Below are 27,666 nucleotides of genomic sequence, written 5' to 3' on the forward strand. Positions count from 1 at the left end.
TGTAACCAGGCAGGAGTCGACTTCTTCTCCCAGGTAACAAGTGACAGCATGAGAGAAAATGGCCTAAAGTTATGCCAAGAGAGGTTTAGCTTTGATATTAGAAAGACTTTTTTCACTGAAAGGGTGGTCAAGCATTTAAACAGCTGCCAGGAAAGTGATGGAGTCCCCAACCCTGGAGGTATTTAAAAGACATGAAGGTGTGGCACTTGGGACATGGTTTAGTGGTGGAATTGGCAGTGCTGGGTTAATGGTTTGACTTGATGATCTTAAAGATCCCTTTCAGCCTAAATGACTGTATGATTCTATAATTTTATGATTCTTGTTCATCAAAAAGGTACCAGTTAGTTTGCTTCTTCATTAAAAAATAATTTTAAAACCAAAACAAATTCCCTTTCTCTCTAAGCCTTTTCACTTTCTCCCAGCTGTGTGCCATATTGCAACTGCAAGATGCCACTGCAAGTATATTTGAAGAAAATCAGCCAGGATCAAACTGATGAGATTATGTCTAGTGGAGAAGATTATCTTGATGATAATGTAGAGTTCCCCTGAGAAAACCACCAGACATCACTGAAGTCAGACCAACTCAAAGCAGCAACAGGTGTAGTAATCCAGTGACAGCCTTGTGCACCCTATACACAAAGTGATTTCTCAAGCTTAGTATGCTGAACTGCTGCACATCTTTTTGAAGACTCTAGATTTTGCTTCACATACACAAACTTTTTGGATATTCTCACAAAATCCTTTAAATGAAAATGCACATAGCCAAAAAATGATTTTTACCTCTAGTCTATTTTTAAGGGTTGTGGCTGGCATGTTTAAGAAGAGATTGACAATAGGACAACACCTGGAAAAGCAGATCTGTCACGTGGAATGCCAAGGGGGTTGAAGTTGGTTGAAACAATTAAAACATGGAGGTGTTGTTTCGGACTTTCCTCCCCCCCCACAGTCAGTTATCCTGATTAATGGGACAGGAAACACAAAACTTCAATCAAAAAAGGAAACCTAGGTAAACTGACTGACCTCATTTTAGTCCCACTGTTAAGTGGAAAACTGAAATTTCCCCACACGCCTGAGTAAAGGCTTAAATATGAAAATAACCAACGTCAAAATTCAATCACTGTTGGTGAGTCATATACTAGACAAACAGCATTAATCAAATAATATCTCCACATATCATATGTGGTATAGACTACGCAGAATTTGCTCAAAGCATGATTAAGAGAAAAAACTGTTCTGTGCCATATAAACTACCAACATTTAAGTCATCCTGACTGCTACTTTACAGCAAAAAGAGGTTAGAAATTACCTTGCAATGCATAGTGATAAGAAAATTAACCTATTGACTCTAAGATCACAGGTGAAAACCACAGATTCATCTTGCAATGAAGAATGAACTTTTCATTAGAAAGGAACCACAGGTTTTCACTCATCTGTTGAAGAGTAACACACTCCATTATCCCAGAGCTGGTATGACTGAACTTCCCTGAAACAAGAATTTCTGACAAACCCATTACATCTGCTTGGACAGGAATATTTTCTATTTTGATGGGGAAGGAACCTCTGAAGAACATTCAGTCCAGAGCTGTACCAAGTTGCTCAGGGCCAAGCTTTAAGTGGGAGCTTGGACTGGCAGAACTTCAGATGTTCCTTCCAAATGAGCAGGAGGGCACACTCCTTCAAGAAGTGCTAGACAAAGCCTTTGCAGCCTCTTTGCTAGGTGGGAGAATGCCACTGTGCAACACACATAGGTGACCAAAAGTACAAGAAATGAGAGGATGCACAAAGTAAAAGAATGAATGAGGTAATAACTGCTTCTCATTGAAAGCCAGACCCACAACCCTCTGACTTAGGAGACAAGAGAGTGACTGAATTTTAGAGATGATACACCTCCCTCCATGTGTTACTCAAACAAAAATTTATTCTCCCACCAACAAAGTAGGGTCAATGCAAATTAGTTTCATTAGTTCAGGAGAAAGATGTAGGCACTGACTAATTGAAGCCCAAAACAGTGGATATATTTCTTGAATGCTATTAAATTATTTCAGTACACACAAAAGCGAGAGTTTTCATCTATATATTGCAGCAACGTAAGTATAAAGATTTATTTTGTATTCTATGTTGCTATTCAGGTGTGGGAACATACTGATAACAGCCACCCTGCACAAACTCCAGATTAAACAAGACAAGGTTGTAAGATTAATTTCTCCTTTTGTCATTCTTCTATCTGTAATACAGGGCAGGCAAAGCATGACATCTCCCATGTGTGTAAAGTAAGTACTCGTTTACACAACGGATCACAAAGGCGTACTTTCTTTGCTCTACTGGAAAAAAAAAGGACAGATATGTTTCCTTTATCCTATTATAAACACTGTCAACAAGAAAAAAGAAGACAGACACTACTCATGAGCACAAAATTAACAGCAGAGAAGTGACAATTAGTGGCAATTCTTAACATAATTACTGGAGAGGTTAAAAAAAAAAAGTTAAAAAGTATTTCACATCCAGTGACAGAAATATCTTTCAAGTAGCTGTATCAATGCAAGATGTACATAACAACCAAGGCTTTGAGTGAAATGCCTCTAGTTGTGCTTGGTTTTCATTATGCGCTGTTCAACATTTATCACTGCAAGGTGCTTACTAATTAATCACAAAGACATTGCTAAGTTGTGGCTCTACCATAGCAGCAGGTATGTTTAGTAAAGGCTTTGCTTGGTTTCAAACTGTGTTCTCAGACTGTCATATTATAGCTGAATAATTAACTAAAACCCCATAATTTCTTGTAATTTTAAAGTTAATTTCAAATGCTCCAGTGAATACTTGAAGGTGTAAATGCAAAAGTGTATCAAGAATTTTCAGCAAGGGCTACAGGAATAATACAAGTTAAATTAAGGAAGGAAATAGCCTTGGTTGTTGGGCTTTTAAGGACTATTTCTCATAGGCACTGTACCACTGGGAGGTTTAAGAAGCTGTCTGGATAAAGCATTAGAAAATACACAGTAGAGAATGTTTCTGCATGATTTGGAAGCACTAGAAAATCTGTAATAAGAAATGTTTCTGCATGGTTAGTAGTAAGACCAAGATATTAGACAAAGCTATGATCCAAAATGGTTGGTGAGCAAATACTGGCCACATTTTACTATGGTAAAATAATAAAAAATAAATACTGCAGCAAAGCTCCAGGGAAATCAGTCACTTCAGTCACTAACCCCTGCCATTCAAGATCTGGGTAACATATCTTACCCATCTGCCCAAAAAGTATTGGTATAACTCATTGTTGCCAACATCAACAAGGCTGGTGTGAACAGAAGGCTCCTGAAAGAAGACAGTGAAGGAAGGAATATAATGAAACAGATTGTGCATTAAACATTTATTCTGGGGTATGAGTGAGTGGGAGCAGAGCTTGGCCAGCAAAAGGCAAACAGAGCCCACAAAGAAGCATAAAATCTTAAATATCCTAGTGACCCACAGCAATGCCATGCTTTTTTTATCCCTCCACGCTGTTTGTGGAGAAATCAATATAAAGACACAAAAGATTAAAGTGAGCACAAATAATTAACCACATTCATTTCAGGCAAGGCCATACAAACCTCTCAGAGCACAAATGGAGTTGGCCTGTGTTGTAGAATCCAGCTCATCGAGTCTGACAGGGCCAGTCAGCTCACTGAGGTCAGCACCGGCAGCCGAGCACAAAAGAGGCTTTTGTAATAAGAGAACAGTACGTTCAACACAAATAATCCTACCTGCCAAAAAAGACATTTCAACTCAGTACAGTAACAAGGAAAAAGGTGACCACGTTAATTGTCACGGCCAATAAAGACAACAATCTCTGCCAGCTACCAAACAGATGAATAGACTCCATCAGGTTTTCTCAATGACAAAATATTTTGCTTTCAGCGATACATGCACCATGCTCTTGTTACACTTTGCAACTCCCAGGGGGAAAAAGAAATCTGAATTTGAAGAAGAAGGAATTTTAAAATTTGAACATGCCAGAAGAGAGTCAGATGCCACCCAGACTGCACCACATCTCACTGTCTTGGTAATATGCTTGGGCACCCCTTCAGGTGGTTCTACTTTGCTTCAAAGATTACAAAGAGTACGTGCATGCAATGCTTTATTCTCCAGAGCAGAGATTTTTGCTTCAGGACACACAGCCTTTTGCACAGCTTTGTACTTCCAGTTCACTTACATTCTGGAACTGACTGAAGGTGTGAGATGTGAACTTGCCCTGCAGTCACCATACAGAACCAAACCTGAACCTCAAAAGAGTGACTAAAAATGAAAGCAAAGTGAACAACCATAATGTCATAATCTGTATGGGAGTGAAGGCTCACAGCTAAGATGGTTTAGGAGAGCATGTAAAATTTCTCTATCTAAGGATATGCAAATTTCTTAGTATTTTTGAGCCTTCTGTCAGCTCATAAATTTGATTGACACTGGTCATCAGATTCAACAGTCATCAGGGAGGACTGACAGTAATACTGGTGAACGTACAACAACATCACTGAATTTTTCCTTCACTTTTGAGATCAAGCCAAAAATACAGAAAAAGAAACCTTGCAAGAAAGCTCAAATTGCAATCCCTTTCAAATTTCTTATCCCAAACTTGCGAAGTCTCATCTTCATCCGATAATGAAAGTGACCTCTCTGTAGGTCACGTATTGTGGTGTCAGAGATAAGGGTGCTGTTTCTGTGGGACTCCAACTGCTTCCAAACCACGTGCAAAGCTTACCATTTCCCCACAGAGCATCCTTGAAGAAGACAAGTCGAGAGCCAGCACTGAGGGCTTCTATGATTTCCGTACTGAGAACACAGGATGCAGTGACTGACACAGCCACAACTTTTGGAATCCCATGAACCACATTTTGCAATGTGGAGTCAGTTACAAACAGCAACATTTCTCTTTGATCTATAGGAACACTGTGTTTTGTCTGTGATTAGGGAAAAAAAAAAAAAAGATACAAATTTGGAATGCAATGTTTCCATCATGCTTTATCATAATTTTCTTGGCCTGTACATGGGATTTGAAAGTATAATTTCTAAAAAAATATGTATTATATATTTATACTATATATATGGTGTATATAAAAAGATAATTGGATGGTTTTATTAAGACTTATATAATTTTTGTCTTAAAGAAAAATGAGGAAAGACCATTTCTACTACTAATATTATTCCTCTGTGGGTGCATTTTCTAGGTATTGTTATCAGATTTCCAAGCATAACCAAGTTGCAAAATGTAGCTTTTCTTTTCAGTTGAACAAATATCCCAAAATATTCTAATGATGCATAAAGCTAAGTAAGTAGATAATTCCTAAGTAAGAGATATATGAACCTGCTATGACAGTGTAAGTTTTCTGCCCCAGACAGGTACAAAAATATCATATCCAAGTATATTTCGTATTTACCAGTGCAAGGAACTTGCAAATTTTTGGATTATAGCATTTTAAAATATCTAAGATTAAATAACTTTATTAATTTTAAATGGTTTTGTTACTCTTTTTAATTAGTCAGCTGATCAAAAATTAATGTTTAAAACATTTAACTGAAAATTAAATACTATAATGCCTGGAAAGACATGTAGCATTATTATTCTCAGAGCTTCAGGTCTGTAGCAGAAGGTAACGCAACAAAACCCCCAGTATTTTGTCTTTAGTTGAACTCTAACTTTGAAACCATCAGTCACACTAAACCTGGCTTTCTGTTCATGCTCACACTCTCAGAGCAAATGAGGTAATTGTAAATAGTGACTGGAAAAATTCACATTTCAGATATCACAGTTATGCCTTCATACAGCATATGCTGCCTATTGCACTGATGTTGTTGTTTTGCCTAGTAACTACATACATTTGGGCACCTCCTCTGCATACATAACATTAGGACAGCTTCAAAGAAAGAATTTTTACATCTGACCCTTGGGAATTACTAACACATTAAAAGCTGTCTTTCAGGAAAATCATCCAAAAAGTAAATAATAATAACAGCAAAATCACAAGTTAGTATAAAATCATCATCTTGCTATGTGTGACAATTTGTTCTGAACAGAGAGGACACAACAGACAAATAGCAGCAGGATTGAGTTATAAGGACAGCTCCTTAACCACAGATGGAATATATTTCCTCCTATTCCTTCTGAACCACAGTTCGGATTCTAACTAATAAAAAAAGCATATTTCCATTCCTCCTTCACACAAATTAAGTCACATTAATTAAAGTACTTAATACTGTAGCGACAGAGAGTAAATACTACTTTTTAAGGTGCATCTGAATTAGCTCACATAGCAAATTATGTAACAATAAATCTGAAAAACAAACCAAATCATTGTCCCTTCCTCACTTATTACAGCTTGGTGATTTTGCATGTGAGGGGTACATCCTTGTGGCAAAGCAGCTACAGAAAACAAGCTGCTGGTCATGATCTTCTGGGAGGACAAGGTAAATGATATACTAGCAGCAGGTAAATACCTTTACATTCCTAGAACAGTTATCCATAAAGTTAAACATAAGAAGAATATCTTCTATTGATTTTCCATCATTACTTTCAAAAAGTTATGAGCACTCATGCTGTTCACTCATAAAAATTTAGTGCTTACTGTTCAGCAAGGGAATAGCCATTAAAAAAAGAACTAATAAACCTCCTAGGAGCAAGAAAAAAAACCATAGACCTTTTTTTCTGCTACTCAATATTCCATTCTTCAAAATCACATCTGTTCCTGCATGCTTCATCTTTTCTCTAATTCAGCAATGAAGTGCTTTTACACAAGAATACTGATAACCTGCATCAGAATTTCATATGTAGACATTCCTGAATTCAAAAATGCTTGGCTAGGATGCCCCTAGTCTTCAATTTTATTTCATTTTTCAGTAGAAGAGGTTTCTTGGAAATAGGAATTTACGCAAGTATGTGTCCATCTTTCTGCTGGCACACTAAAGATCCCATCCAGCTAGCCCTAATTGCACGTTTGCAAATGCTCTGTTACATTCTCAACTAGCATGGAGAAAACACATGAGATACCCCTCATCTCAGTAGTTAAAAGTACTCCCTGCCTAAAAGTTAAATCATAATTCATTGGCTTTTGAAGCAAAAGGGCAAGACCTAAATTAAATTTATGTCTCAAACTTGTGGGAAGCATCTCCAGCTATTTTGCTGGCCGTTCTGGAATTTCTTTGTCTTTGGTTCATATGCTTTGATTCACACTTTGTTTCTTGTGGAGCTGATGGACAATTGCAAATTATTCTCTGCTAGAATTCAGTGCTGGTTGTACTGAGGATCCAGTCGCCAGGAAAAAATAAATAAATCAGCAACAAAAAAATTCCCTTAACTACTAAGGGAGCTAGCAACATTTTGAAAGAACATTGTAGCATCATTCAGAAACAAATAAAACATAATTGTAAGCTTTCTGGCACAGTATGGATGGCAGATGTATTTACCTAAGAGTTTTACTGCTTTTACTCCTCCCTTTTACTACTTACTGGACCATAAAAGCTACATTTGCCTGAGGGGCTTCTATGGAAATCAATGAAAATCACCCACACACTTGCATGAAAAGAGAAAAAATGTATTTTTATATAACCATCATCTGTTCCACTCTATCCCCCAACACCCAACTGACTAGGAGCTTCTTGCTCCTAGTCATTCATTCATTCAGCTATAAATTAATTTAATAATTACAATAAACTTCCTGTGAGCTCCGTTTCCAGAGTGCCATATTATCTCTGGTTAGATATCAATTTATTCAGGAATAATTAGCTTTCTAGACTGAATGGCATTGAAACTGGCGATGCAGTTCGTTTCACCTTGCACAAGCATTTTAGACATGGTGATAATTTTGCCCACACAACTCTTGAAGATAATCCTGGCGTTGGGGTTACCCCTAAACAAGATGAATCTTCTTCACATAAACATTATGCTGATCTTATGTTGAATTAATTGCTAAATAAAAATATTACCTGCAGCCTTTGATAGAGCACTCGGGCCCAGAAGCTACACCGCTCGTTACAACCATCAATCTGAAAACAGCGCAAAAATAGGCAGTGAGACATCTGTGATACCAGAAATCCAGTGGTAAAAAGTATTTGTTATCTGATTTGTAAAGCAGATTACCCGAAGAATTTCCTTTAGACCATGAACAGCTGGTGGCTGGTACAAATTAGAAATCTGTTCTTCCTCATCCACTTCCACATGTATTTCACCAGACTGAACAGTAAGAATGTAACAGAAGCTGGGAGGAGGAAGATTAGTTGTCATCTATTAAAAAATAAGAAAAAGAAATGTGACCATAAAAAAGGCACTTTAATTTAGCCAGTCAAGTTTTACAATAATAGGCAAAATGAACAAAACAATTTACATTTTAAGATGGATGGGGAAACAAAATTATATAGTTAATAACAAGGTCTCTGAAGTAGAAGTTGAGTTAATAAACCAACAATCACAACTTATAAGTGAAATCAGATTGTGTGCATCATTCTTTCCATAATCTAACATTGATCCTCATCACAAAAAAGACTCATAACTTGGCACACCTGGCAAACACACAGTGACTATTTCAAGGTGCTTTTTGTTGTTTTGCATATTTTTATTACATGGTGGGAGTGCATTGATTAGGGTTGGCTTGTTTTTTTTTTTTTTAATCCATTGCTTTTCTGAGATTTGGGGACTTTTGCATGTGGGTGGGTTTTTATGATAGTAAACAGCTGCCAAACATTTAAAGCTGCCAAATTAAATCCAGGACAGCACAAGGAGATAATGAAGAACAGGAATGCAAGAGCTGCAAGAACCGCTCTCTTTGTGGTATGCCAGATTTTTCTTTTCCCCTTAAAAAGTACCATGACGTAACAACTTTATCAATCACCACTTAGAGAGGTCCCAAGCTGGAAAGACTTCTCAGAAAAGAAAAGACAATGCTAGAAGATAATTTTTATTGCAAATATGCTAAAACACTCTTTTAGCGACGTTTGTTGTTAATAAAACATTTAATTTTATAAAAGAAATAGGAATATATTAAAGGCAGTTGCCCACCCATTAAAAAGAATCTGCTTAAACAAAAGCAAAGGAAGATGATACCCAAACTCTGTTTGCCTCTGACAGCATTAAAAAAGGTATTTGAATGCATATACGGCTCAAAATAAATCAGTTCCACAGATCACTTCCCAACAACATTATCTTCATGCTGGCAATTTTATGTACCAATGTATAAAACTGCTTCCATAGAACTGTGCATAAAACTATACTGCTTGTATCAAGAAAAACGCATCTCAATTGAAAGAACTCCACCCAGCCGAAAATGTGGAGCATCAGAATGCAAGCTGTGGTTATTTGTGAAATTAAACCCATGGCAGAAGTGAAAATTACATGATTATGGCAAGTTTCCTCCATTTTTAGATTGCTAATAAAACAGAAAAAATGAAGAAATAACAAGAGCCATTACAACACTAAATTACTTTTAAGAGCTTTGCCTCAGCCATAGATATTCCCATTCTGTTACCCACAGTATTTTAATGCATAAACCCATCCATTCCTCTGAGACTTCCATGATATTTTGATGAAAGGGAGAGTCAAAGAGAGCACAGCTATTTCACTCAGATTCAGTCTCAATTTTATTTTTAACTGAGCTTTCTGTTGTTAAATATAAACCCCTGGACAATGCAAAGAACACTCTATATTGCAGAGGAAAGATTCTTGCACTTTAGAAATAACTAGTAATACCCATCTTCAATATTCCCTGGTTTTGAAACTTGTTTATTTTCAGCTCTCTCTCATTTTTTTTTTCTTTTTTTTTTTTTTTCTTTTTTTCCATATTGACTCCTTTGGCCTAAAACAGATTTTTAATACCACTAACTTATTCCCGAAGAACAGCCTACACAAGAACATCAAGAAAGGCCAAGCACTTGGCTACCCAGAAGCTTCTCAAATGGTCTAGTATTATCAAAATGATTTGATGTGACAGAACACTTTTTCAAAGACAAAAGCTAATTGAAGCAAAATTACAGATGTGATTTCAGCTTTGCAAATATATAGTAACATACTTCAAATCCATTTCTATGCTTTCCCACCTCCTAAAATCACAGAAATGTTCATTAATCTTTAGTAATTACTTTTATGTTCATCCTTCTGATCTCACATGAAACAAGTCAAAGTCATTCTAACTAGTAAGAGACTTGATTCCAGCAGTCACTCTGTCTTCACAGAAGTTAATCTTTAAAAAAGTGCTTTCAAACCTAAGGCTGAAAAGTGCTTTTAAAGAATGAGTTAACATCCTTGTATATTGATTTCTCAGCAGGCTCCATGACACCTAGTATCTCTTTACTCCTGCAAGAACAGAGGAAGAAGTTGTCTGGACATCTTATCATTCTAGCTATAGAATATTAATAAGGGGCTAACTGCACAATTTTGGAAAGATGCTGCTGATCCAGAGGGCTTCAGGTTAGTCTGGGAGGTTGTCAGAATCAGTAAAACAAAACTTGGTAGGTAAAAAGCAGGAGAGAGTCTTGATTCCCAAAGTAAACATGATTATATCACCACCAAAAATACTGGTTGTGAGTGAAAAAATTCATATTCAAAATAATAAAACTTACCATTTCAGAGTCTTGACTTTGTCCGGGAACTTTTACAGGCACTGCTGGAGGCCACAGACTGTCTATCAGACTAAACAGTCCTAATGCCCTTCAAAGAGACCAATAAAATCAGGTTTAAAATGTTTTCCAGTGTTACACATTATATTAAAAAGATTCATTAAGAAATGTAATCTAAACCACTGTATGATTATGAAAACAAGTTAAAATCATATTTGTTTTCTGGAAGCTGGTTTTGATTTGGTCTCGTTAAATCTCCATCGCTTCTGCTGCCGGGTGGAGAGGGAGGGAAGGGATGTATCACATCCAGTGACAAGCAAGTCCTGTTTAATCCTTTGCCACAAACAGCTTGCTACATGATAGAATTCAGGGGAACTGGGGTAAATGGCAGCTTGGGAAGGACACAGAAATCACCACAACTACTTTTAAAAAGGAGCTTTTAACTATTTAACTATTAAAAAGTTTTGCTTCTAACATCTTCATTTCTAGTGGGTGTTTTTTTGGGGGGTGCTGTGCGTTTGTGCTTTTTGCTGGGTTTTTTGTTGTTGTTGACAGCTGATTGTAACTGCTTTCAGGAAAGTCAGCGATTATCAGATACAGAGAAACAGCAGGCATGATTTTGTTAGGTACCTGTGTGGAGAACGATCTCCTTCCTACACAGCTGCTCACTCAGTTATGCTTTGTATTTATTAACTTTGAAAGTTTCACACTTTTGATTTAAAAAACAAACATAAATTTAACAGCCTACTACATTCAGGTAGGTTGACCACTCTTTAGCAAACCAAGCTGTACTTTGCATCAGTTCAGTGGCTGCCTTGTGAGTTGATGGAGCATCTTTGCTGGACAGGCAGAAGTAGCTGAGGGAGGGGAAACAGCTACAGATAACTAACTTGAAGAGACATGCATTTTTGAGTTAAAGCTCTGAGTTATCTTGTCCCAGTTCTGTGTTCTGTGCAGTTGAAGCACAGAGATCTGGATTTTAACCCCCCACTGCCTCCAAGCTGTCTGTCCCTCCAATTAAGAAAACCACTATTTCTGAAACAACTCTAAGAAATGAAGTCCAAAACTTGTTAAAAGTAATATTAGCTTCTAAACCCAACTGTTTAGAAGGAAACCACACACCCTGTTTACAGGGCTGAAGCACGTTGCAATATGCTGCTTCTCTTCAAGGGGTCATGGAAACTTTCCTTTTAAAGTTCTGCTTTTAGCTCACTTCTGCTTAAGCTTATTTATTTCTGCATTTCCTTAGTCCTTCTCTGGATCCTTAGACTTTGGGTGTCTACAGTGAGCTTCTCAGCATGCTTTTTCACTGCCTGTGATTCAATGTTAATAGTGATGCCTTTGGACCAGCTCTGCAAGAAATTTTGTGGCTGAGGAGATCCTGGGGAATACAACTTGAGGTTCACAATTCAGGTAACAAGCTGGCAGACTAGAAAGACATTGTTGCTACCTGTAGTTGTGTTCTCCACATGAATGAACAGACTAGAGACACAAAAGTGATGCTCTTTTACAGAAAGGGACCCTCTGACTTACAAAGCATCATCTCCAAGTCTGTAAAAAGAGAGAGACTGGGATAGCTTTGTTGCTTGGAGGCTTTTTTTAATTTTAGTTTGGGTTTTTTTTGTTTGTGTTTTGTTTTTTAACAGTGATGACACTACAACACACAAAGCAATATTCCCTAGGTACTAAAGATACTTTACAGCAAACTGACCACTTCTTGAATCTTTGACTGGGGCAGGATTTTCTGGTTTGTATTGTACAGAATGACATCTGACACCAGGAAGGCCAATGCCCAGAGGAACTTACTAGCTAGGAACTACCAGAGGAACTGGTCTTGCTAGCTGGGAGATGAAAAAGGAGAGCTACAAAACGAGAGCAGAGCCTCCTGTACAACTCCAGCAGTTACATAAGTGACCTTCCTCACACAACCCACGGCACAAGGTCGGAGCACAGATACAAATGTACCACAAACTGTGCACAGAGACTGCACATTTATCAACTCAGAGCCAGTAAGGCATGCTGTTTATTGCATGTTCATTGATCCCTCATATGCATTTTTAAGTGTTTACAAAGGACATGAAGTTGTCCGTTCCTCTTTAGCCCACTTCTAACTTGTTATTCTGTGTCACAATATCTGAGACATGTGGTACATTTCCTTTTATTCTTTGTGCCCTTTTGGAGAAGGCCATCTACTGCTTGAACTAAGAGCATTTAATTAATAGTAAATGACAGTATTTGTTTGCAAGCAGGCAGAGGATCAGTGCTGTGTGGGGTAAATCTCCTGAACATCTTGGCCCCATCAGTTCTCAGACACCAGTCAGGCCAAAGGCAGAGACAAACCAAAGGATTAGCAAGTTCCAGATCACATCCTGCTGTGATCCTTGTTTATGAGCTGGGATGTTGTCTCCTGGAGCTCTCACTCCATCAGTCAGTGTCCCTGCTGGGGAGCTCCCTCATTGCTCCATCCACTTATACACCTCCAGAAAAGATAACTCTCTCTTTACACTTAGGGGCTTCAACTTAGCAGTAGGGAGAATGAAGTGGGGGCACTGCCAGTGGAGAAATGACAAAGACATTGTGTCCTCCTCTGTAGAGGATCATTATCCTCACAGAAAGAATAAAATTAATTCCCTTCACTGGCCAAGTAACACTCAAACTCCAGTTCAATCTGATTTGAACAATGGGTGCAGTTTATTCAATATGTGTAGCCTTCTTCAGCTATAGAGTCAGGACAAGAGATGAACAGCTGGCTCTGTGCTACAGTGAAGGGGCATGGTTAGCTCCCATGTGCATATGGAGCCTCTCTCTGGATACACAAGACAAAATTAAAATGTTAAAATTTTGCTCTATGAGTGTAATTACTAGGTACTTTGAAAAAAATAAATGATCACAAAAGGGCAGACTTCTAAGAAAGGAAAAGCAGAATAAGAAGTGAGAAGAAACAAGCTCAAGGATCAAAAAGAAAAATGAACATGTAAGGTATTTTGAATAACTATTTTTTTTTCTTTTATGTCAGAGACTAGGGTTCTATTGTAGTACTCTATAACTTTGAAAAAAAGACTGAATGTATAGCAGGAGAAAGACAAAAAAAAAAATCTATGAGATTCTAAATGACAGACTCAACTCTTTACTTTCCATGCCAGGCTCAACTCTGTGTTTGGTAAAACAAATTCTGTTCCATTCCAAATATGTATATTTCCACTGTTTAACACCAACACAATAAGACTACCAGTAACTCCAATGGAGTGTTACACTAAAGATTTCCACATAAATTTGGATTTATGACAGGTAGGTATGCCTCTCTTCTACAAACCCACATCTTCAAGCTTTGCTTAAGTATAATGAGATTGTATATATGTGTGTATACATACATATAATAAGCAAAATTTTGATGTCCTTCATTATTTTTATTATGCAATGTCTTCAAAAGACATCTGTCTTAATCTTTCCTTGCAAAACTTCAGTATATCTTTCTCTGTATTCATAAATGCAAACTGCCTGCTGTGTATCCAGACATCAGGCAGAGATTTTTAAAGATATAACACTGTCAAACAGGCTAAATACATGACTGATAAATCAGTACTTACACTATCAGAACATTTCTGATCCTGTGGAAATTCCACTTATTTCGTACTACAAGCTGTATTTCAAAAGTCAAACAACTCTGATTTTTCAAAACTGCAATTCACTGATTCTGACCTGGCAACTTATTTCATAACCTAATATGAAGATTTTGTTTATTTCTCTCAAAAGCATGAAGCTTCAGCTACAGTTCTGGTCCAAGAACGTTGTGTGTGCCATGCCTGATCCAACTTTTAACATACGGCTTACAGTATGGGGGATTTTTCAACTTTAATAATCATAACAGGCTCAGGGGAAAATTACTAGAGGGAGAAAATACCAGCAATATCAGAGAAAAGAAGGCACACAAACAGGGAAAAAATGTGTAAGGTTTACAGCAAGGAACAGAAAGATGCTAGGATTCTCTTCCAACATCTTCCACAGATTTGCTCTGAGGACTCAGGACTTGGAACTTCTCTGCTTCCTCCTCTCCTACTTCTTAAACTTGCTGTCTAAACCAAAACAGTTTTCTTTGGCAATGTCAGTCTCAATTATTAAGAACTCAAAAATAAAGCAATTCCTAGCCCTCTGTGCAAAACTAAGAAATTCCTTAATAATCGCCTAGACTGCATAAGCTTCAGCTGTCAAGGGACAAGCAATCCAAAGCTGATACTGTAGGCTCTCTCTCTCCCTCCCTTTAACTGACCTACTAAGATCTTGCAGTGCACAAACTATGCAACACCACATTTTCTTAGTCTTGAGTAATAAAAGCAACAAAATCACAAAGTAAAAATCTGAGCCTACTCAACCAGCATCTTTGTCAAAATACAAACAGGGAGGAAGGGCTGCTGAGCTTTCCCCCCCCGCCCCAGGTTTTATTTAGATATATGGAATTATATAGTTGAATGATTTAAATAGTTTAGTAATTCAATTTTTTATAGTATATTAGAAATTTCACATACTACACTAAACCACTGAAATTATACTAAAGAACTACTTTTGATTCAATATGGATATGCCTATGTTATTCTCCAATGCTGATTACTAAATAGATTAATGACACAAGCCCTAAGATACAATCAGCAGTCCATGTTTATTAAAGAATAGAAAATTCAGGAAATAAAAATCTTAATTTCTGATATAAAAGCAGCCATAGAAATTAATATAAAAATAATGCAAGTATTCAAAACTTCAATGTGATTATTGTAATTATGCTTTAAATGACACTCAACTTTTAACCACAGAAATTACTGAGCTGTTTCAGGACCTCAGAACCCAGAGGCGTGGGTGGATCTTTTAGATGGCAGTCTTTTTGGAGGAGGGAAAACCAAAGGAAGGAAGTTATGACCTCCTTGCTCTGCAGAGAGTTCTTACTATTACATTTCCTGTTAATGTCCAGCAGTTGAAACACTTACTTGTGCAGCAGTTAGCAGCAGTCCTCTCTTTTGAGGGCAAAACAAAATGCAGAGAAAGTATACAGTGAAGAGCAAAGGGGAAAAAATGAGAGAAATTGAGGCCAGAGAAGTATGTGACTCAAATGGAAAAAAATAGAAAAGAATGAAAACCCTCAAGCACAATAGTGACCACTATACACATACAGGGAGATTTCACATTTCAGTGCCTAACATTTGAAAGTTTAAAATAACAAACAATAGAAGCCAACTTGAAAATGTAGAAATTTATCAGAAAAATGTAACACTGGTTGATGAACTCAATATTAAGAGCCTGTTTAGTGTAGAGGAAAACCCAACAGATAGTACAGCCTGCCATGAATTAAATAGCTCAAAAAAAGCCAAAGCTTATGAGTTGATGTATCCTTCAAAGTGTTTTAGCCTATCCAACACAAGTGTGGATTTTAGTACTCTACATGCAGCAGTTGCCTCCTCTTTTGAAGATTATTAACCACGTTTTCAATTTAGGGACAAAATTTTTACTGACTCCCTGTGCTCTTCCTGCCCCCTCCATTTTTAAATTGCTGTCATCTTTCTGCTCCGCTGCAGAGAAACTCTTCATGTTTCTAACATATAAGAAAGCATAAAAAGAAGCAGGTACATCTGCTATACTTAGCAGTAAAACAACTCAATGGTAGGAAAATCAGGTGAAAAGTCCAAATTGTCAAAATCAAATTATTATTCTGTCTGGAATTCCAGGTAGGGCTAAAAAAAAAAAAAAATCAGTATTTTTTGTTGATAAAGCCAGATCTCTAACTCCAAAGATTATTTCAGATCATTGAAATTAATTTCTGGTAGGAAGCAGGAACCATGACAATTTCTAGGTTATTTACTCCTGAAGCATTTTAGTGAGTGCTCAGCTCCTGCATCTAAATGCATTCATTTAGTTCCTGGTTATACCTGACATACCTGAACCATGCCTAGGACCTATTAAAAGAAGGGGCTTGCATGTGCTGCAGCTGGATTCTTAACCAGCATTCCTGCCTCTAGCAGCACACCCCCAAAATCTCACTTCCTCAAAGGGCTGAATTTAACACATGAGGCAGTGGGAGAGTGAGGGTGAGAACCAGAGCCTCTAAGGAGACAACACCACCAGCAGCCTTTCAGTTAATATTTTTCAGTCTTCTCCCTTTAAACTTCTGTACTTTCTTTCTTTTTTTGCTGATACCAAGCATGAAGTCCAGGGAATAGTTGCAGGAAAGGTTACGTGACAAGTATGAATGAGAGGGTGAAGAGAAAAGCTGTCAGGAAACAGATACTGAACCACACAAGTTCAGTCAGTTGCCACACTACTGCTTCCTACTTTACCCAACAGGCTCACAGAGTAGAAGAACTGCTGGAAATCAGGCACTGAACAAGCCATGGCAACTCTGCCATGACTCAGCCATGTCCTTTTGTCTTACAGGATTGCTAGGAACTGGACTGCAAACACCACTTCCTTTACTGGACTGCAAAGTAGGGAAGGGTTTCTTGCAGGGATGGTTTAGGGGAGTATGCTTTATGTGGCTCTGTAAACCACTTCAATTAGTAACAGACCTTCAAATGTCCTACATGAGACCCTACTACTTGTCAAAACCAATGTTTTGACATTGTTTGTAATGTTGAAAACCAATATTCAACATTAAAAGTGTTTCTCTCAGTGTAAGGTTGCCGTCATTCCAATTTTTCACAGAGCTGATTGTTGTCAAGACAGGACATGGTTGTGTAAGTTCTTATCCCACTTTTCTCTTGGAACACAAGTGCTTTCTTATCAGAGAAGAAATGTGTTTAGTTTCTTTAGCACTCCTTAACAGTACAGGTCCGTTCCAAAGATCAAGTAACGTGTTCAGCAGGGTTTTCCCCTGGGTGTAAAATACCCTTTATTGTAGGCTAAGAGGTTTTTCGCCCTTGGAATGAAACTTCAGCTTACAACAGTGGTTTTAAAATTGTATTTACCAGAATGATGTCAAATAGTACTCTGAATTGAGTATTTGATGATGAGGATGGATGACAGCCTGGAAAATTTTTTGAACAATAACAGTGGTTCATTGATGCAAAATGCTTGAGAACCTCTTGTATCTATTAGCAAATCTCCTGTGTCTCGCAGAGGTACTGAGGAAGCATTCTGTCCCTGATTACAATCCATGTGACTGTGGGACAACATGAACACATAGGATCTTATTAGCCATTCCTGGCTTTCTCCAGATCACGTGCTTCACAGGCACACACAAAAAAAGTCATTACTTTTCCCTCATATAGCCTACATTTTCTTCCCTTTTATCCACTTTAAAAGCCACTGTCAGACTCCAGGAAACAAGAAATTTCAAAGCCATCTCCCTTCAAAAAGTAATTGGTGCTCTCCAAAAAAAAAAAAAAAAAAAGAAAAAAGGAAAACAACCAAAACCGGCAGCAGTCTTTCTTGCAGGGCAGACCACATAGTTCTTACTCACTCATGTGCTGCAAGCCAAGGTTGGGCACTCACAGGCATAACCCATCATGTGCTTAGATACACCAGTGGCTCTGGAAATCCATTTATCCAGTGGCAATGAGTTCTACAGCTTAATTATGCTCTCTGAGAGTAAGTACTCCCTTGTATTCATTTCAGCTATGGCTTTACTGTGGTTTCCATCACACCTAGAATGTGTCCCAAACACTTAAAGTAATAAAAAGTTATAAAGCAGAACTTAGGCTTAAACAATTAAGAAAAAAATAAATCCCTGAACAATTCCCCCACCCACCCATCTTGTACAATGAAATCACGTTTTAACCGCTGCACTGTCCCCGAAGCTACACTATACTCATTTTCTTTTAATGTTCCCTAGCAGGGTTACCACCAGCACAGCTCCAGCTGAGCCACCAACATTTTCAGCAGTGCTTCTTCTAAAGGTCCTCAGAATAGCCAGAAGTAAGTTACTGCTGCTTTGAAACAGAATTTACATTATGAAAAGTCTGTCTCTTATTAGTTAGGCAGAGTACTGGAAGCACCAGCAGCCAGTTGTAAAACTTCATTTGTATCCAGAATTCCAAAGCCATTATTTAATTTGCTTGGAAAAAATGTAACTTGAAAAAAAAGCCAGCAAAATAATTAAATAAGAGGACGTGTTTGTTATTAAAGATCCATAAAAATGCAAGTAGGCTCAAAATCCAAAGGCTCTGAAAATTAACACTGCAAGTACATAAAAAGAAAAGCATACTGAATAGAGCTGGCTGGAAAACAACAATTCCATTTTGCTAAACATTTCAAGGCTTTGAAATCCGTTTTTGTTCCAATATGAAACAAAAATGAGACTTTCTCAAAGTTTTCATGAAATGAGAATAAGAGAAAGAATATTCACTCCCTCTGGACCTGAAAAAAATCTTCCCAACAAAGCTGTCTCCAAAATAGATAATGTTTCCATGAAACATTCTGGTTTTGATGAAACAGCATTTTTCAACAGGAAAAAAAGTGTCAGCAGAAATACCATAGCCATTCTAACAGCAAAGGCTTATCTAGATCGGATGCTTGTACGAATAAATTATATTGAGAACTGAACCAATCTACTTATATTTACATAGGTCCCCATGAGAACATTGTATCACTCTCCTTAGTAAGATACTCTGAAAGATAATCAATCTATTTAATTTTTTTCCTTGACTAAAGATATTTTTATTTGAAGAACATAGCAGGATCACAGAATAAGCAAAATCTGAGATGTGCCATAAGTCAATTTGTTCCTTACCTGGGGGAATTTTTCTATAAAGTTGTTGACATTCCTATTCCAAAATAAGAATGGTTTTAAGATTCGCAAGATTTTTATTTTTTTTTAAGAAACTTACCATATAGATGTAACAGAATTAAGCTCTCATATACTAAAGGAAAGTCTGTGCTTGAAACTTCAAGCCATACTGGGCAGCACTGTAGAAAAACTTAGTGCAGCAAAAAGTTCTGCAATGAAAGGGAGGTGAACTAATGTTTTTACATCTCTGAATCCACTGAAGAGGAAGAAAACACTCATGTTTTATGAAATATTGAACATAGTAATTCTTCACTCTGATAAGTGTGTATTTGTATGCTCATTTTGGAGAATGGTTGGCATAAGCATAACTGGGTGTCCCAAAAGTGGCAATGAGAACATTTGTTTGAACAAAGCCAGGTTCAGTTGTTCCAAAGAATGTTGGTCACAGAAATAAATAAAAAAGCCAGATCATCTTTGCCTGCCACAGCAAGCAATATGTTCTTCCATTAATTGTTCTCACCTTCCTCTTGTAGTTCTCTGCAAAATTTTCATTCCAGCTAAGCAGCAGGATTTTCCTTCCCATCTCCTGCAGTACTCCTCAGTGTCATCTGTGGAACTCAGGGACCGCAGCTGCACTTCACTGAACATGCCATAGGCATCCTGGACAAGGAGGCATAACCTGCAAAACATTCCTCCATTACTCACTGGCATCTGTTCATAACAAATCAGTGAGCAAAGTTCTGAAAATTATATTACAAACTTCAGGACAGGGCTTATCCTCTACAGCATCTGCTGAATTCCTATCGAGTAACGTATCAATAAACAAACCCAACATCATTAAAGGTTTTCTCACGTACGTTTTCAGGACATAACAGGGCCATGAAGCAGAGAAGCGTGACTAAAACAGAGTACAGGGCTTGCACTGGGGATCAGATTAATTAACTGCTATGCATATGTGGCTTGTATACTTAAAAACGAAGAAAGTTGAATTTTTGCCTTACTTGAGGTGAATTCTACAACAAAGACAGAACAACAACAGAAACATAAATATGTGTGCGTCTATAAATATAAAAGTTCTGCTTAGAAGTAAGCAAAGCAACATACTTCACAAGTAATAACCACCAAGACTGGCAAAGCAAGCATTACATTTTCTCACACTTTTTAAAAAAAGAATCCTCAGGATGCAAAAAAGAATGAAACATTAATTTTTCTTCAAAGAAGAACAAAACAAAACAACATAAAACTGGAGACTGGTATATTCAGAGTTGGGTATGAAGCCTAGAGGAGCTATTTTAAGAAGGTAATTAAAGAACCTGCTAAACAAACAATTTGATTAAAATCTATGGAAGTAGGGGCTGTAGGGCTGGGAAGTATTGCTTAACCAACTTGATGGCATTTTGAGAAGATAGTACTGTCATAACAGATAAGGCAAAATCAGTGGATGTCATACATTTAGATAGTCAAAAGCACATTTCACAAGATTCTGCACCTGAGATGAGCAGCCACGATAGCATGAGTCATGCAGGGCTGAAGGAAGGAGGCCCCTGTCTACAAGATTGGTTTTAATTGCCTCAGAAAGAGACAGTTAAGCATGGAAACTTTTCAAAGGGAAACAAAATTTACCTTTGAGGGTAGCACACACATCTTTGTTTCCAAATAAAACTCAGAGGTGCACCAGGCAGCAGAATTCACTTCATTTCAAAGGTACGTGCCAAAACTACCCTCCCCAGAGCAGCACCATTGTTCCCAGCAAGCCAACTCCAACTGCTTTTGGAACACATCCTAAAATGTACATGCACCCTGAAAGCATTCAGCAGCAGTCATTATATCTTTATAAAATAAATTTCAAATTAAATGAGCTCCTATACTGGAGAAATGCACATTTCTTCACATGGAAAAGTAGGCACTTAAAAGAACACTAATCACACTTTCCTTGTTCATGATGAAGTGTCTAACTTTGGCTCAGACCCTCAAGAAGGCTGCATTTGATGTAAGATACAACCCCAAAGGCTTTCTGACATCAGCAATTGTGCAAGCACCAGCTAAGAGTCCTCATTTTCTCAAATTCTGGCGCTGGTTTTGAGGAGCAGGGAGGGATAGGACTGCCATACTTTCCCCATATTTTCTCCTATATTTTCCTATAGACTCCCATATTTTCCCCTACCTCTAGCTACAAAGGCCCCATACAAACGAAGTCATTATCAGAAAAAAAACCCTAAAACAAACTAGAAGAACTAGGTTTGCCTGCTGCTTTCCATGTTAGGACTTTGCAATCAGTTAAGAATTCCCCTGAGCTTTAACTGATTTGACTGAAACTCCCCATGATATTGTTATGTTTGGAAAACCAGAGTTCATATTCTCTGAATGTTTCTGAAAATCAGATTGAGGGGAACCGGAAAAACAAAGTTCTGCCTATGTTAACAAATTGTTGACTGTTAATTGTGAAAAATTAGCCCTCCGTATCTCGGAGCAAGAAGGGCCAACTGAGTTAGTGTCTCAGATCAGATCAGTTCAGCAGTCTCTTAACTGATCACTGGAATTTCTCATATCTTTAGTGAGACATAACTGAACACAAGTAAGTCTCAGACTAGCTGGCACCAGGGTCATATTAAGTCCTCTGGGACATGTTAATTGCCCAAATAAAACTAGCTTGGTTGGTGCTGAAGACATCAGTCACTAAAAGAGCATTTTCCAAGTCCTTTTAAGTCGAGCAAAGAGATGGTTTCTGTCAAACATGGGAATCTCAACTCCCTACATCCCTGGCCGCAGATTTCCATTCCTTTGCGGTGGCACACAAATGGCTAGGACAGGAAACTGATCTGACCAAAAAATACTGTAGCCAAATCATCATCAGCAGCAGCATCATCTGAGTTCCTTGATAATCAACTCTGTAAACTCCTACTTGCATGGAGTACTGCTTCTAGGCAAGGATGTATTTTCTTTGAAGCTCCCACTCCAGCTGTCCAGTGTATGCAGCACATACAGGAATCTCAGGTCATATGATAGGAGAACAGTCATCTTATGACCATGCTCAATGCAGAGAAGAACTCTGTTGTTTGAGGTTTCTACCAGTAGTGTTCCCATTCACACTGGGAATACATTCATGATTATTGGCATCATGAAGGAACACAGAGCAGCAGATTCCAAGTACCTTTGCTCTGTCAGGTTTGTACACAAGAGCAGACAGACACTGTATTTACTACACTGGCATTTAACAGTGTCCAAAAGGCAGCCACAGTTTCTCTGCAACATGCATTTAAAATAATAAAATAATAAATAATAATAAAATGTTTGTATTCACTCACTTGGAAGTCAGAAATTCATTAATAACCCTTCAGACACCCAATTTCAGTCTAAGAGAGAAATATCCCAGATCAACACCATGAAGAGAAGTCCACAAACACATTCTCCCTGTTTCACCATGCCTTTAAAACAGTATCAATGCATGATGGCAAAACCTTGTAGTGCTATAGGTATTTGAGGGACAACTGATTTTTCCACTTAATGACTATCATGAAATCAGCTGCATCCCACAACAGACTCAGCAATGCACTTGGAGAACTACCCTCTTGTTCTTTGGAACTGGTTCTGTTCTATGGATTTTGTACATGCTGTCAGTATCGCTGACAGTAGCAGCTGCATTCAGAGCCTATTGATTCATGACCTTAACTTCCTTCTTTTTTCCCTTGATTTCACTTTATTCCAAGAACAGTGCATTTGGATTATTTTCCCATGTTGCAGTGTTGCTCTCATATTACAGCAAATGTTCTCACAAATTAACTTTTAGCAGGCAGTCTGTGATTAAAGCAAACAGCTTGTCCCATTACTTTTTTCCCCCCTTTGAACCTCACTACCATTATGAAAACCCACATCAAAATTATGAGAAAAGCTGCAAAGCCAAAATGAGTATCTGCCCCCAGGAATCCAGCATTTATGTTTTGTGCACATCTATAGGAAATGCCTTTTTTTCATAAAATGTGGATTTGTATCAGTTAATAAGGTTAAACGTACCTTTACCAAAGCCTTGTCAGCATGCATAGTACTGAACTGTTAGAAAGAAACGACAGGCAACAACTTCAATTTAATCTGTGCTGCTTGTGCAGGGAGGAAATAAAGGCCATCTTTATTTTTGGGACAACAGGATGTAACCCTGTGTAAGACCCTCAACTTAAAATATGGGAAACTGAAATGTCTCATGTAAAATAGCAGAGAATTCACTCCAGGAGAGAGGAGTAGCAGGAAAGCCAGTAGAGGAATAAATGCTGGAGATGCAGACTAAGGAAAAGGTGAAGTATGACACATTGGTAATAGCAAAGGGGGCAAAGATAGGGAATGATAAGAAGTGAGGCAGAGTTTAGCTTTTTTTTTTTTTTTTTAATGCAATGACACAGAAAGTCTCATGCAAAAGCTTGGGAAGATTTTGCTAATTTGCTAATAGCCAGAAGCAAGGATGGGGGCTGGAGGAAGATGAGGCTGATTACTGTGCATTATTTCTATGACTGCGCTGATCTTTAGGACAAAATGTCTCCCACTAGAAATCTGGAGAGGATTACAGGATTAATGCCATGCCCTTCTCCCAGTTAGTCACTCTTCATGGGTAAAGGGTAAGCCCTTCTTTTATTAATATGTTTTTATGCATGAAAAATCATCTCCCTCCATGCTGCTGCCTTTTATCAAGCAGTTGACTTTCTGGAGAGGTAAGGGCAATGAAAACCTTCTCCATTTTTGGTCACCTCCAGCCTCCTCAGCAGCTAGTGGAAAAGAATAAGAAAAGGAAGATCTGCCTGCAGAGGAGATGAGAGTGCAGGGAGGCCAGAACAGACTGATTACACAGACACTGAGTCTTGGGAAAACAAACAGCAGAAATTTGTCATGAGCAGATCTTAACCAACAAGTAATTGTTTTAGCCTTGGGTCGGAGGACAATTGTGTGGCCCAGGGCAGCTCTCCTCCATGCACAGCTAAACTGTGCAGTAAAGCACAAAGGACAGGACAGCCAGACAAACCCCACCACCTTTGCAGCACTCTGCACAGACCTCATTATTGCTCTTTCTTTGGAAGGGAGTGAAAGGGGGGAATGGGAAAATGCCTGAAAACTAATTGACTTGTATTAGCTCTGATATTTGCTCATTCTTTATCTTAACCATCCATGAGACAGCTGCTGCTGCTTTGTTTGTCAGGAGGACTTCTTATCTCTGTGAGGTGCGGTCCTAGCAGAGGCATAAAGCACACGTACATAAACACACACAAACAAAACCCCCTCTCCCTTCATCACCAGAGGCACAACACTACCTACACAACTCCAATTCAGCAACTTGTCTGGTCAAGTCTCAAGGTGGAGCTGATTAACTCCTGCTAATATGGCTCAGATTCAAATTGCAACCTGCAGGACACCACCCTACCTGGGTTTAATTTATCCCTACCTTATGAACTCCTTGCATTCACCATACCCATACAGTAACTGAAAAATCAAACTCAGAGCACAGGGACATACTGCCCATCTTCCCCCTTTTAACACTAGCAGGATTTCTCTATTAAAAACATGCAATAAGTTCCTTCATGCTCCTATTTGAAAAGAATGTACCCACTGTAGCCTTCTTTGGGGAGATACAAGATTTACAGTTTTCTGCTTAAAATCCATACTGTTTGCTGTCAATAAAAAGTAACTGAAGCTCTACAGAACACCATTATGGATTGAATGCTACAAATACAAATTAATGATGATTGTAACTATCTCCTTCTCTGCATAGGTTGCAGAGGCACACAGGTACAGAAGAAAACACAAGTACCATCCTTTCCAGTTTATAAGAGGAATGTCAAGCTGGAAGAAGAATCCTGGTCCAAGTACAGACATTTCTAGTGCCCAGCCTGATGCTCTGGTTTGAACCACTGACATGAACAAAACAGCGATAATTTGCTTTGAATAATGTAGGTTTAAAATCACTGAAAAGTACAGTTTGTTGTCATGTATGTTTTTATTTGGCAGCTGTGGAAAGGCTCAGAAGGAAAGAAAGAAAAAGGCAGTTCTGGAGTGCTGGACCTGGCAGAAGTATTGGTGGAAACTGCACATGTGATAGGAGTACCACCTGGGAAATTACCTAGTCTTATTATCTCAGCATCTCAAATAGAAAATATGTAGCAGAGGCCTCTCTGGTTTCAGGAAAGGAAACTTTTATTTTTGCAGACACCTCCTAACAGAGGATTTCTGTAACACACTTGCAAATACCACAGTAACTATACTAAGTCCCTTATTTTGGATTTTCCTTGCTTTTCATTACAGTTTTTATACACATGTTAAAAAATTGAGTGAGAGTGGTTATAAGATAACTGTTGCTTATTTTTATTCACTTCCTTGAATCATCACATAGTTCAACACAAACTGGAAAATCAAATACCACTTCCACAAGGTCTTTCATGATTCCCTGCCTGCTGATTGCTTTTTCCATTTCTTCATTCATGTTAATCCTTCCACCTACTATTTTCTGCCCGTGGCCCGAAGAAGCAGCACTTCTGTGGGAAACAGTTTTTGTGCGTAGGAAGAGACCTGTATGAGCCAAGCGTGTCAGCAGAGCTACCTTTTTAATGCAGAATGTGCCGGTAGAGAACAGGGCTGCAGAGCACTGCAAACGTTCCCACTCAAAACATGGAACACCACCTGCCTGGTGGGAGCTACATACAACTTGTCAGGAATTGGTGTAGCACGAAAGCCAGCTTTTTGTACTTGCCATGACAACCACAGCTTCACATGTGACAATTTTTTCTGCAAAAAACATTTCTTATACGAAGTTTTCATGTGACACCACATGAACTTTTTAAACTCTCCATCTGACACTGTCTCTAAGTGCACTTTTGAATGAAACTGCTGATCTGTGTGTTTTGTTTGTACATGGAATTTCTCTCAAAAGTAAACAAAACACTTAAAACCATAAAAAGACATTCCTGACATCCACTCAAACGTGATATAGAACCTAAGCTGTAATTGCAAACAGTTAGAGTTGCATTTGAAAAATATTTTCAGTATCATGGATAGCTTTGCTTATGTCAGACTCAGAAATGAATACTGAAGTTGTTCTACATTCGTAGTTTAAATCCAAAGTAATTATGCCATGTAAGTCAATTTTAATAGTGATAGCTGGTTTGGAAGACACAGAGAGTTAAGGAAAAATAACTTCCTAAGTATTGCCTAAAAGTTTATGTAAGGGCTAGGCCATAATGGAACAGTAAGGCCTTCCCCCTTCCAGATCCCCCTGGCATCTCAACGTCCCATGAGACATAATTTATGGTCCTTCTGCTATGATCCACTCCATACAGATTGTTATGTAAATAAAACCAATTTTGAGTGGTAACAAAAAAGCAAGCACATCAGATCACACCAGCTTGCTTCATTCACTGTGCAACAGCAATTGTAGTTGGTAAGAAAAATAATGAGGCACACACTCCTCAGGTTCTCCAGTGTACCATTACTTCAGCATGGAACCCCATCACAACCCCTTGGTTATTTCAGTATACAATTAAGAGAAAATATTATTTTCCTGCATGTCACGATTTGCTAATCAAGAGTAAAAATGTATATTTAAGAAACTCACAGGCTCAGTTGAAAACTGCAAGTCTTTCTTATGGATGATGTCCAATAGAAAAATTATGTTCCAAATATAACATGTAATTACCACCCAGTCATTTCAAGTACTTATCTGTGAATCTGAGGAGGGGTTCTTTGTTTATTTTTTTAATCTCAAGACTTTGTAATTATTGTTTTGGCATCCATGAATTCCAACAGTTGGTGGGGTGCTGCCAAAAAGATCTTTTCTCGCAAGGTGCTCAGCACCCTCCTTTCCAAGAAAATCAGCATTCTGTTGCTGGTTCTGGCAGTGTTTCACACCATCTTTGCTGCGCTATGTTTCCTCCACGCCTCAGTTCCTTATACGTAAAAATCAGAATAAAAGTCTTGTCTTCAAAGGGTGATCTGAAAGCAATAGCTGAATAACACGATTGTATCTGGGAGGGCTGGTCCACAAAGCCTATTATGTGTGCTAGATCCCATTGGAGTTAGGGGAGGAGGCTATATATATGTATGTGTGTATCTAGAGAGGAAGGGCTTCTTTGCAGTATCAACTAATTTCTTTCACCCTGCAAGACTTAGAGAGCTCTCAACTTGCCCTGCAAAACCCACAGTGAGGGCTTCACAGCGTCTGGAATGAAGTAAGAATACTAGCAGTGGTACCGGGGTCCCTTATCTTTCAAGACTGTATTGTTTGTGGATTATACAGATTTACTTCTGAACCACAGAGAACCATGAATGGGATCCTGGAAGATTTTATTTTAAAACAAAAAATTAACATGCAGTGAGTATTTAAAAACTCCCTGCCCATTTCAGTAGGCACAGATCAT

At 38.2% G+C, this 27,666-nt stretch overlaps 1 protein-coding gene across 5 annotated transcripts in view; it reads right to left on the minus strand.

The window, feature by feature from the left end:
* SPIDR (scaffold protein involved in DNA repair) overlaps positions 1–27,666 on the minus strand; it is a 199,527-nt gene that overhangs the window by 11,725 nt on the left and 160,136 nt on the right. The window contains exons 11-17 of one of the 5 annotated variants that reach the window (XM_014256932.2): positions 19,800–19,958; positions 10,576–10,663; positions 8,105–8,248; positions 7,951–8,010; positions 4,733–4,931; positions 3,588–3,740; positions 3,241–3,312 (exon numbers count right to left, since the gene is read on the minus strand). In XM_014256932.2, coding sequence (XP_014112407.2) covers positions 3,284–3,312; positions 3,588–3,740; positions 4,733–4,931; positions 7,951–8,010; positions 8,105–8,248; positions 10,576–10,663; positions 19,800–19,958 — 832 coding nt within the window. In that variant the 3' untranslated portion in view covers positions 3,241–3,283. Of the gene's footprint in view, positions 1–3,240; positions 3,313–3,587; positions 3,741–4,732; positions 4,932–7,950; positions 8,011–8,104; positions 8,249–10,575; positions 10,664–19,799; positions 19,959–27,666 lie in introns of those variants that run through there. The other 4 variants (XR_015771930.1, XR_015771929.1, XM_014256935.2 and 1 more) reach the window with 4 other exon arrangements.

The sequence above is a fragment of the Pseudopodoces humilis genome, chromosome 1, assembly GCF_049639895.1.
Source record: "Pseudopodoces humilis isolate 2021_Gansu_Grassland_sample_001 chromosome 1, ASM4963989v1, whole genome shotgun sequence".
Classification (NCBI taxonomy): Eukaryota; Metazoa; Chordata; class Aves; order Passeriformes; family Paridae; genus Pseudopodoces; species Pseudopodoces humilis.